Source organism: Notechis scutatus, chromosome 1 (assembly GCF_049901735.1).
Source record: "Notechis scutatus isolate UNSWTSFEM ecotype Mainland chromosome 1, rNotScu1.2, whole genome shotgun sequence".
NCBI lineage: Eukaryota > Metazoa > Chordata > Lepidosauria > Squamata > Elapidae > Notechis > Notechis scutatus.
In genome coordinates, this window is record NC_142009.1 from 205,086,559 (window position 1) to 205,099,603 (window position 13,045).

A 13,045-nucleotide genomic window follows, 5' to 3' on the forward strand; every position below is an offset into this window, starting at 1 on the left:
TATCGATATAGACAAAAGTCCTAGCTCTTATATTAAAATTTAGAAATATTTAGTATTCTGGCCTCTATATTATACTGTATTACAGATATTGAGAAAATTATACACAAATTTGGATCTTGAAAATTATCCAGTAATTAGTAATTTAGGAATAGTAAACTAAAGAAAGATGATTGACATTGAAATCTGCTTTTAAAATATATGTTATATATTATTTTAATGCAAAGATAGAGAGACCAACATAATCACTTTTCGGACTTTTTTTGTTTTGTTCTAGAAGACTTATTTAGCTTTCTTCCATCTGGTTTCCTCCAGAAATGTTAGGACCACAAATTTCAGAACCCCAACCTACATGACCAAATTTTGGGATTTCTGGATATTTTAATCTCATTTCATCTGAGAAACTATTTGGAGAAAGATGCAAAGGAACACTTCCTGAAAAACTGAGATAATTTTTCACAGTAATGGTGTTTATTCTATTTTCTGTAAAAAAAGAAATTTGAAAAGAAAAGAATCACTACATTCTATATTTTAAATATGAAGAAAAACATCAAGATATCTGTTTGTGTTTTGCATACAGATCTCCTGTTTATTAACAAAAATCAGGATACATTTCTCTTGAATAAATGGTTTTATTATATATGATTTTCAAATAATTGAATATCTATTCCTCTAAACAATCTTTTGCTTTAGCTTATGAAAGCCTGCATCTGTAAATACCTTCATTGGTTTTTCCTGCATTATTTACTAACCTAGAATGAGTTTCCATTTGAGAATACAGTCCAGCAAATATTACTCTTGTAATATCTTTCCCAGCTGCATTGGAATGTGAAGCTGGTGGCACTCACCAACTTTAAATCATCATAAGGGTTAGCAATCCCTCCAATCTAATCTATTAATGCCTTTCCTCATTGTTGACAGTTTATCATCTTAGAAAGTAGTGCTCTTGAATAGTTAGCTGTAAAGTATATAAATGCTTGGTATGGAGATACTCTAATCCTGTCTTTTCAATACAACTTTTGGGTAGGGCTGTGAAAATTTACTCTTGTTAATTTTGTTAATGCCAAAGAGAAATAGGGGGAAAAAAACCTGCCAAAAATGCAACATATTAAAATCACATTAATTGCTAGTAAATTAATTCCATGATTGATACTTTGTTGTCTCTTCTTAAGAAAATCAGTGTTTCTCTGAAAATCTCTGCAATATTGGATGTGCTACATTCCCTAACCTATTTAAAATATATCTTTAAAAGATGGTATTTATTTAAAGAACATTATATTTATGGGATAAATGAGAGAAAATTCAAGGTGGATTACATTGTGTGGCTTATTTATATGTATATAAATATAAATTTCCTTTACAAAACATTACCGAGATGGAAGTATGTATTAGATTGTTGGACATGGGAAATTTTGGAAGCTTTTTATATCTTCTCCTAAATGATGTTATTACATCCAAGCAAATATTATTTACTATACTTCTGCTGCTGTTAACCCAAAACTTTAATATTAAAAATCCTCTGCTTATATTTTGGGTTATTGCTGAATCTTGCAAAATTGTTCGTTCATGAGATTTATAGATATAGGTTGAAAGTGGAAAGACTGAGAATTTGATAGGCCAAATTCTGTTACATCATTTAGATTTGCAAAAAAAAACGTATATAATCCAATTTTCAGCTAACAAGGATGTATTTCAGGATATAATGGGAGGATATAATAACTGTGTGTTTATAAATATTGCTTATTTTTCCCATTTTTAAAATGGAGTTAAAAACCAACAATACATTGAGTTAAATTCTAGAAGAATAAAACTAGTGGATTTCATGTTGGTTAGGAAATTCTGGGAGGTGAAGTTCACATATCTTGGATGTTTGCCACAGAAAAAAAGAGGCAGGATATATTTGGATTTGAGTTCCTTTCAGTTTTGCTGAAAATTTCTTGAAATATTAACAGTTCTGTGTGCATATTTGGAGCCTAACCAGGAGATAGTTAAAAGTGGAGGAGAGGGTACTTCCAACTCAGTTTTAATGTGTTGAGGAGCAAGGCCTGGACTGTCTTCCTGTTTTGTCAGGGTTCCCATAACATCTTAGTGGAAGAATCCTCCTGGATTATTATTCTTATTGTTTTTTGAATAGGCTGCATACCTGCTTGGCCTACAGACCTCATATATCAGGGAGCTACAGGAAATACGTTATCCTAAATTCTACAAAGGAAGTAAAAAGAGATTTGGTCAAACAAACAGCCCGGTCCTTCTCATGCCTATTCAAAAGCAAATCCCACTGATGAAATGGGTGCTTTTTTCTTTCTTTTTTTTTTTTCAGATAAGGGTATGGGATTGCAGCCAGAAGTAATTTGGTGGACATTTCTGATCAAGTCACTTACAGTAATGGTAGCAACATGAAAAGAATAATAATAGCAGCAACTCTCAGTTCTTTTCACTATATTAAGAGAATGACATACAAACCAACATTAGCTGCTCTTGATATTTTACTATGTACCTTATGTAGTTATCCATCTGAGGTTTAGTTCCAAGAGAATGTAAAGGTCATTCGCCTTCTTCTTCTTTTTTGGCCTCCTTTGCAAACGTTAAATTAACTGCAAATTAAACTGATAAAGTTATGGAGAAAGTCTGCACAATGGAATGGCTGTCTCATCTAGTAATATATATGCGAAATTTCAATCTGTGTTCAGGGCAAGACTCCCTGAACTGCAATTAACCTTTACTTTCCATGTCTGAATAGTTATCCTTTCTTCATCTTTTGGGGGGACATTTAGTGTTTTTCCCCTCCTGGTTTTTCCAGAGTAACACAAATAACAAACTTAGTTCAATGAACCCAAAATGTTGATCTCCTTAAAGATGCAATTCTCTTTTTCTTTGATAGCTAGCTGTACTAAAATATTTTTGAGGCTTTTGCCACATTATGGTATTTATTAACTTAAAAATAGAAGCACTAAAGTAGTTTTCTGAATTATTGTTAAATATTTTTAGGATTAGTATTTATCTTTTGCCTTATTTAAATTGCCTTGTTTAGAATTCTTTACCATATTGTGGTTCTTGGAGTGTCTCTTACTCTACTTTGTTATTATTTTAATAAAATTAATATGCTGCCTCAGTCACAGGTTCTAGGTAGCTCACAATTACATAAAATATGGATCAATGGTCAACAAAAGTGATTCATCCTCTTTGGTAAAATCATAAAACTAAAAATCAGCTGTAACCAATTATATTTATTACTTATATGTTTGGAGTATTCAATTCAATGTCCTTTTGGATTGACACACTTCTATAGAAATCACCATATGTAATTTCCAAGTTTTTACCATAGAGCAAACAATTTAAGTCCTATATGCTATACCCAATTCTCCAATATCTCCATGATATAGGTGTGCTTTCAGTAATAGCCAAGACAGCACTATAATGTATGAACCTACATGAGCCAGGAAGAAGTCCCACAATAATATTTGACAAGTGAACAAATATGAGGTCATGGATCTTGATGTCCTAAGTCCTACTGAGTGTAAGGATCCTTCCTCTCTCCCTCATTGCTTTACTACCTTGGTAATGGTAGGCACATACTAAAGTGAAATATGACCAATATTGTAACCTCTCATTGTTTCATGTCTTTAGACTACATTATATTGTGGCCCAGTGCTATTCTAACCCTGGATGGTCCTTTGAAAATTTTAATAAACATTTTTATATGCATCTAAAAGTTAAAAATAGCACTGCTGATCAGTATCTAATTATCTTAACTGAAGGTTGTGAGCTGTCCATCTTTGTTGACATTGACTTGGCACTTCAGCACGTAGTAACTGGCCTATAAAGGAAAGATATGTGACAAGTTACATATAGTCTTGTTTTGAACCCGTTTTCATTTCCCTGGAGGGCGAAAAATACCAGGAGAAGAGAAGACAGGAATCAGAATTTCACATGAGTACACAAGATTTCAATTTCTGTTAACTTAAGAGATACTTATTTAGAGCCACTTTTTATTATAGCTGTTAGTAGCAGTCAACAAATCCAGACAACCAACTGGAGCCTGAGCAGAGTCTGTGTGACCATGAATTTAGGTCAGATATCAAACGTAGATATCTATTTTTTTTTCTTTAGAAGTGCTTGGAGTTAAAATAGTCTAACACCTAAGACTAAGAAAGCTACCCAGCTATGAAAATATTTTTAGTACCATGTTTTCCCAAAAATATGACTTATCCCCAAAGTAAGTCCTAGCTTAAATTTACACATGCACCCAATACATGCTCTACCCCAAATTAAGCCCTAATTAAGACCCCAGCCGGGGGTGCAAGGGGTGAGATGAGGCTCACGGATAAAAATTAAGCTAGGGTGGGGATGGGGATGCTGGAGCTGCCCTACTTACCAGGACTCATACACCCTGACACCTGCCTCACCTTGCAGACCCACTTCTTCTGTGGCCACTTGCCGCTGCTGACGTGCGTCAGCCCCAGCCTCCTTTTTGCCATTAGAGGCCTTCTGGAAAGCCCTCTGCAGCCAAGAAACAAGGTCTGGATTGGTGCATGCATCGCACCCCCCAGCCTCCGTTTTGTCGTCAGAGCCTTCCGGAAAGCCCTCTGCAGCCGATAACAGAGTATCGAAAGTAGATAAGATATTAGCCTAGTAGATTCCAGGACATATAATTCTGGACTTCAAAAAGATCAATTTTCTCCTCTGTCATACAGAGCAAACTTGAGCCACTTGTTTTATTTTGGGCTTTGAATCTTATTCAGATGATATGAGAGCAGAATGAAGAATAGAACGTCATGAACACCATGCCGAGATCTAGTACTAGTCAGGAATATGGTATCCTTTAAGAAAAGTAGAGAAGAAATTGCCTGGAAAAGATACAGCAGAAATGCATCTTCTAGGTAGTTATTATCTGTAAACATTTAAGGAAGAGGAGAGAGAGAAAAATATCTTACTTTTAGTCCTGTTCTCTATAAATTTCCTGCAGAATATTTATTTATTGAATTTATATGCCACCCATCTTACTGTCAAGTAGCTCTGGGCACTATAAAAAGATATTCAAAACATTAGGCATTAAAATTAAAACATGAAAAATTAAGTTGACCAAAAAAAAAAAACCCACCCCTGATTAAAAGGGACCATGTATAAATGGGCTAGAGGTGGGATCTTCTCCTAATCTCCTAACCACTTCCAGAGCAGGACATCCCCATCAGGCTCTAAAGCCAGTTGGCGAAGCCACCCTTTCAGAAGGCCAACAAGGTGAATGAAGTTCTCACTTTGAGGGGCCTGATCTTCCAGAGGATTGAAGCTAAGGCACAAAGGCTCTTCTCTGTTTGTAGAGTTCCTCTAATGATGCATGGAGCTTCAAACTTTACATAGAATTCATTTAGTCTAATTTTTCAAATGGAAAGTTTGTTTATATATATATGAGATTCTGCCAAAACATTGCTACAACTTTAAAAGCACAACTATAATGACGTGGGAAAATACCTGAACAAAGCTAAATACCATACATGTAAGTACTCACGAAAACTTAAGAAATACACACACACACACACACACACACACACACACACATATATTCTGCCAAAATGTCGCTACAACTTTAAAGGCACAACTATAATGACGTGGGAAAATACCTGAACAAAGCTGAATACTATACACACACACACACACACACATGCATTTGAATTCTGAGGCCTTGTTACCTTATTTCATGATATGTTCTATCTTGCTTTTTAAGTGGATTGGTAAGGATCTCTGGTTATATTTATTATTATTATAAAACAGGCAATGGGAACAATTTTTTTTGAGGAGCATTCATGCTGATATAACATGCACTTTTATTTTCTCACTGGTTGAATAAAATATTGTTGTTCAGCTTTCATAGCAAATCAGCTTTCTTTTGCTGTCTTTCTGAATTCTCATCTCATGGGTTTTCCTTCTTTAGAGTTTGATTCATAAAACATCATATGTTGTTTGGAGATAATTTTCTGCCACTAGATTTAAATATGAAGGCTTCTTCTTCTTTTTATACTTCAGTAATATATAATTTCCTGGAATAAATTTAAAGCTGATGACATTTATACCAGAAATGGAGGTCTCTCTTTTTACTAACAATAGAGTAAGTGGAGTGTTTGCAATCACACCAAACTGCATTTATAACACACCTTTAACTGCCTCACTTCACTCTGTCCATTAAATCTTCCCCACTGGGACTATTTTTACCATCCCAATCCCTAAGTAGCTTCAAGAAAACCTTTAGAAAATCAGACCTTTGGCCAAATGATTCCTATTCTACCTTCAGCGTCTGGAATTTCTCCATTGTTTACTTACATTGTTCACTTCCCAAAACTAGTCATGCTTATACCACTAAAATCAGGAAATACACAACTTTTTAAAACACAGTCATGTCAGTGTCTATATTTGTGACTTTCATGTGTTACTATACTTGACAATGAAAATATGATTCTTTCGATAAGCAGACCCCAATCTTTCTGGCTTGGCGGCCAGCGCGGGGGGGGACGGGGACAGGGGATAGTTCCATGCGAGTGACAGGAGGGAGTTTCAAGCAGCTGCCACTCACACGAAGGGAGCTTCGCATGTACGCACATGCTCACCCACTGTTCACACAGTCCAGTTCCCAAAGGCCGGGGCCTGGTAGTGTGTTGGGGCCCAGGGGTTGGGAACCCCTGCTTTAGATAGTTTTTTTTTAATGATTAGATATAATTATTGATCATATCTTTTGATAAAAATACCCATATTTGTAAAAGTTGTCAAGCATATAATAATTTCTCATTTATGGTTGTGATAAAATATTATAAGTTCAACAACAATGAAACTTTTATTCCATAAAATAATGAGCTTTTAAAAAGGACAAAAAAGATAAATTAGGTGATTTCTTACCTAAAGGTCAGCATTAGGTTCCCCACAAAAGTATTTGAACAATACAAACTTTGTCAAAATATATAATTTCTCCTATAGCAAGATGTTTTTAGTCACGAATCATATATCTAGATCTGTCTACCTGCTTCAATACTATTGAAATTGTCTTAAGAAAAGCTCAAAAAATTTCCCTCATTAATTCCATCCAAATCATTTCAAAGGGATCTCCATCATAGAGCAGATTGTTCAAATATCCAATGAGAAGAAGCTTAATTCTGTTTGATGACCAGAAAAACAAAGAAGGATAAAATAGCAGCATAGTGTTTTTGTATTAAAGGTCTCCTGCTTAACTGGAGAAAGGATAAATAAATCTCTCAGGGAAAGAAAATTGAAGGCATCAAAAACTAAAAATATTGAATGGATCTATCTTTTTTCACGGAGAATAGGTTAAATTGAGATATAATAAAACATAAAACCCTGCAGTTCGTTGTTACTTTAGCTTTGCTTAAACATGCCAATAGTAGAAGTTACCTAGACAGATGGCGGAATCTTTCAGTTGTACAAGGTATTGTATCTTGGGTTCAGGAGCATGGCCTAATTAGACCCTTTCAAACTCCATTTTTCTGTAGCTTTGAGTGTATCACTGACCTGAAAGCCATCCATTCTTCCTAAGCATTCAATTCTTCATCTGATTTCTTTTACATTAGGAACACATACATCACCAACAGCATTTTTTTCTTGTCTGCTTTTTCAAATCTTCCCTCCCTAGTCATCCAGCATTTATGCCCATATGTTTTCAAATAAATTAGGAGAATTTTCCTTTTTTTAAAAAAAAAAAAAAATAACATTTTATTCATTGTTCAGATTTTAAATAACTGGTTCTTTCTCTCTTTCTCCTTCCATCTTAGGAAGTCGTACCTAAGGTCAGTTAATATGGCTGGTTTTCCTGCTGTCTATGGAAGTGAAAGCTATTCTTCCTATCACATGCTCATCAGTTACCATTTCAACAAAAACATGCAATAATAATCCATTCTGCTGCCAAGATGTTGAGGGTGCAGCTGGCATGAAATTCACATGGAACGGAGATTTGGAATTATCTGCTTCACATGAGTCTGATTGTGTGATTGTAATTTCATGCCTTTGCTTTGGAAATATTTCAAAGTAGCAAGCTTTTGAGTTAGTCAGAATGCTTCTTCAATCTAGTTGCTAAGGAAGTAAAACAATAAAAAAGGGAGACTGGCTTGTCCACTTAAAACTATTTGAAAATGGATCATAGGTCAAAGGCTCACTTATTAGATAATTACCACCATCTGCATTTAACAGTTCTGTTTCACAACTTGCTAACAATCATCTAAAATATATGTATATAATGGATAGAGATCAGACATGGTATCCCACAGGTTCTGACCAGTTCTGGAGAACCAGTAGCGGAAATTTTGAGTAGTTCGGAGAACCGGCAAATACCACCTCTGACTGGAGATTTTACAGTATCCTTCCCCTGCCACACCCACCAAGCCACGCCCATGGAACCGGTAGTAAAAAAATTTGAATCCCACCACTGATAGAGATATATAAAAATATAAAGCACAACCAAAAATTAATTGAGATAAAAACTACATTAATATAATACCACTTTGATGTTGCCCTAAAAAAACTCCTGGGCCACCAAGGCCTTACTATTCATTAAAAAACAACTCAAAGTATGTGTGGCAAAGACAATTCTTCATTCCAATTTACAACAACGTTTGCTATATTATCAAGTGTGTCAACCAGTCCCAATTGTCATCCTCATGCCCACATGAGAGCAGTCCCTAATTTGGTATCTTCCAGACTTCCCAGCTAGTGTGGCTAGATGTTTATGCTGGCAAAGAAATTCTGGCACTTGTATTGCCTATTCAGGTTACCACTGCTGGCAAAACTCATGTCTACTTGACATGATATTATGCCCTTCAAATATGCTATAAACTAGAAAATCTTTATGTTGTTATAATTCTAGAGGTTATGTTCCCAGAAATGTTTCTGATATGCCCCATTTAAGTTCCCCCTTGTTCAAAATATGTCCTGGTGCACTGTTATGAATGTATACAGATAGTCCTCAACCTATGACTACAATAGAACCCAAGCAAAATTTATATTGCTAAGCAAGACAATGATTAAGCGAATTGTGTCACATCTTATGACCTTTTTTGCCACTGTTGTTCAGTGAATCACTGCAGTTCTTAAGCAAACCATGCGGTTGTTAATTGAATCTGGATTTCTCCCATTGACTTTGCTCATTGGAAAACAGCTGGGAAGATTACAAATGGTGATTACACAAGCTCAGGACAGTGCAACTCTCATAAATGTCAGTTGTTGAGCACCAAATTTTGTTCACATGACCATGGGGATACTGCAGTGGTCATAAGTGTGAAAAATGGTTATAAGTCACTTTTTTCAATGCCGTTGTAACTTTGACCAATCACTAAATGAATGGTTGTAAATTGAGGACTACCTCTAATTAATATAGATATTATATCCCAGCTGAATTAGTAAACCACAACATATTGGTAATACTTGTTTAAATATTAAGGGTTTACTCAATTAGGGCTCAATAGTGGTCATTTAGGAGTTTTGCTGGTTATATAAGGGCAAGTTTTAAAAATGTACGCCTTTCAAGAACTGTTTTGGCCCTGCACGTAAAGATACTCATTTCATTTATTTTCCTATGATCTGTTCTCGCTCTGTTTTATACTCTGACACAAGATCTATTGTCCTTATTAGCTATGGGATATGCTACCTAGCAAGTGTCTATGATAGCTCTGTTCTGAGACAGTCATATAAAACTGTCAGTGTAGATTGGATTTAGCCCAGATTTTGTTGAGGAGAGTACTGGCCTCCCATTACTCATGGCTAGTGTGGTCCTTGCTGGCAACGCTATAGCGAAAGCCAGCACATTCTAGTCGCATGGTAACTGTAATGATTGTCATGACCACCCTGCCATGGACTGATTGTTATCAGCAAGAGAAGGCTGGTGCTTTTCTCTCCCTTCCTCTCTCCTTCCCTTCCCAGCCTGAAGCACAGCATTTGTGCATACATTTCCATGGAGAAGGATGTAATCCTTCTTATTGAGTATCATATCAGGCTATGAATATGAACAAGTAAGCTCTGGCTATAACTCCAATCGTGCCATATGTGTTCTGAAAATTACCATGTACACCTGCTGCAGTTTATGCTTATACATATTGAAGCCAATATGGGCAGTATGTCCAGCCTGTTCACTTGCAAAAGACGTGGCATTACCTAATGTGATCATGGTCACCTTTATTTTTCACGAAGAGCCTGTTGGAGTTGGTCAGAAGGTTTGGTTCTAAGGGAAAGATAATAGGAATTAGAAACTGTAAGATAGAAACAGCAGTGTATGCTGTAAGAACTTTTTCAATGAGATGATGGTCTGCGAAAATCAACATAGGTTGCTACATTTGTGCATTGGAAAAGGATGTGCAAGGAGGATAGGGAAGGAAAGGGGAAGTAAAGCTAGTTCTGGAAATAAAACATCATAGTCAGAGAGAAAATAATACTAAGGTTGGAATTGTTATGAATAGTTGTTGGCTGTTGGAGAAACCAAGTGTCTAGAAAAAAAGAGGCTCACATATATAAAGAGCTCTTATTACGAAGTTCGTGGTGCTCTCTGAACCTGGTTATTTACTTGCAGCCATTTCATTACTCAGCTTGATAATATTTGTGTTAGTGAGTATGGGGTTTAAATCCTGCCCTGCCAGGACTGGTGGAGTGGGGTTTTATCTTTGGTCGTTCTTTGTTTGAGTATGGTTTTCTGCTTGATTGTTTGTCTGGTGTTAATCCCTGGTTATCTTGGTATTGGCTGTTAGAGGGATTGTGTTTGGGTATTTTTGTTTCCTTTTTAGCTCTGTGTTGTCTCTTTTGAATGGTGTAAATATGTTTTGTTTCTATGGGTCTATCGATTGTATGAATGGTAAGTTTCCAGAAATTCACTAACATTTTCTGGATTTGTCTTGGTCTGCTGTGTTCACAGTTTCCCAGTTGAATTTGTGGTTGATCATCCATCTGTTGTGAGACCAAACCATATTTACTCACCAATAGAAGAGAATATTCACAATATTTCCAAAAAGCTTCCTCCAGAATTATAACATGGGAGCAGTTATGTCCATATAACATCATGAATTAAATATTTTATTTCCTGAAGTTAGATTTTATTTTTAAAAAAACAGAAGGGGGACGGCTTCCACATTAACTTCTCAGAAGTGTGGTGCTTTTTCTGTCCGTTGCTGTACATGTAATGTATGTGTGAGGCAATAATTCTTCTCCAACCAAATTCTAATTTGCTCCATCTCAAATCCTTACAATAATTGTAATATTTTGAGCTTACCCATTTTGAGAAATTATAACAAAAGATTTCAAAGAACCTATATCATAGTTAGGATTACCTAGTCTAATGTCCTTCAGAACCTGAAAACTATTAAGTAACCTCTTGAGATAGTCATGGTACCATACAAGGTATTCCATGGTTATCAAGAGCCAATGTCAGTAAATCTGAATGTTGTTTTATCCAATGAGAGCCCACAGCCTGACCATGGGACTTTCTGCACTATCAGCTCATTTGCAATAAACATTTCTCTTCATGATGTCCTTGTTGGCATGGAAAAAGCCCTGTCATCATTCTGCACCTCATTGGAATAGATTTGGATGCTTTAGTGAAAAGATTGTGTCTCATCAATGGAAGCGAATATTGACCCAAGGTGGCTGGGGTGAAATCAAAATCCCTTAGTTGTGAAGTTCATTATTTATAGAAATATGTCATATCCATGCTCTGGCTTGTCCATACTGCATTGATGAATAATATAGATCCTTACAGACCAAATAATGTTGTTCTTCATAGCATAGTTGTTCTTCTCTTCAAGTGCAATCAATCACAAACGAAGTATAAGTTTTAACGTTGTGAAAACTAGTATTTCCCCATTAAAAATGCTTACATTGCATTTGCTTTTCCCAACTCAGTGCACAACACTGCCTGTAAAGCCTTGATTTGGATAATAATTAGAATTATTTTAAATGTTAAATTAATTTTAGTAAGATCTTATTGAGATTTTGAGATCTTTGTGCTCATAGTGACTTTCAGGAGCTTAACTGAGATTCAGCATTTGGAATCACCTGAAATCTGATATTATTTTAATATAATCATAATCCTGATGCAAGGCATGATATAGCCCTTAAAATTGCAAGCTGTATGAAAACAATGAATTGGGAAGAATGGACATTTAAGTATTCCTGGTTTATAGTCATGTGTTTATAATTCAGTAAGAAGAAATATGAAATATTAAGATTTTAAATAAAATCAGGTATTAATCAATACCTTTGTTGCAGGCATCAGCAGCTCCTCAAAATTGTTACTTTTCCTCACACTTTTAATGCTCTTCAACTAAAAATAAAGAATAGAGAATGAAGGCATTATTTTAAAAAAGAAAGATGTTTATTAAACTCTCTCTTTTTTGTTATTTATTTTGCATCATAACTATTATTCAAAGTTCAGGCAATCTAGAAATCTCTCAATAAAGAACTTGCTTCAGATTCTGCATGGTGGCTTTGATCTTTCATATAGTTGGATTATATTTTCTGGAATGATTATGGAAAAGTTGGAGAGTCATGTAATCACTTCAAAACTAAAGAGGGATATGGTGAAAGAAACGCAGAAATGTGTTTTTTAGACTGGGAATCTACTTGATATGGCAGAATGCGTGATATCTTTGGGAGTATACCATAAAGTTCTTCCCAAATGTACACATGAACACATCCAATATTCAATTGGTCTGACCTTAAATTTGATTCAATTCCATTTTTTTACATAAACATAATTTATGCTTTTTTTTAAAAAAAAAGGAGGGGGGCTTCTAGTTAAGTTCTATGAAGTTCATTGGACAAAAAACATGACAGATATGACATATGCCATCTAGGATTGCCTGTTAGGAAACTAGGTTGGAAGAAAGAGTCAAGCAAGGGCCTAGCTTGGAGTCCTTGTGTAGCCATAAGCAGCAAAACCTTAACCTCTCCTAAGATCCATGAAACCTTATCTGGCAAACAAGGCAAACAATCTGGGGAGATTCTTATAGGTGGTAAAAGATAAAGTTACTTGACTTTCACTATTTATGAGTGGCTCTAGTTGCTTGATCCT

The 13,045-nt window shown here is 35.4% G+C and overlaps 1 protein-coding gene across 7 annotated transcripts in view; it reads left to right on the forward strand.

The window, feature by feature from the left end:
* ZEB2 (zinc finger E-box binding homeobox 2) overlaps window positions 1-13,045 on the forward strand; it is a 170,674-nt gene that overhangs the window by 154,815 nt on the left and 2,814 nt on the right. The window contains exon 9 of one of the 7 annotated variants that reach the window (XM_087950075.1): window positions 7,770-7,784. The exons of the other annotated variants lie outside the window; for them this stretch is intronic. Coding sequence (XP_087806201.1) covers window positions 7,770-7,783 — 14 coding nt within the window. The 3' untranslated portion in view covers window position 7,784. The remainder of the gene's footprint in view (window positions 1-7,769; window positions 7,785-13,045) is intronic. 7 annotated transcript variants of the gene reach the window in all.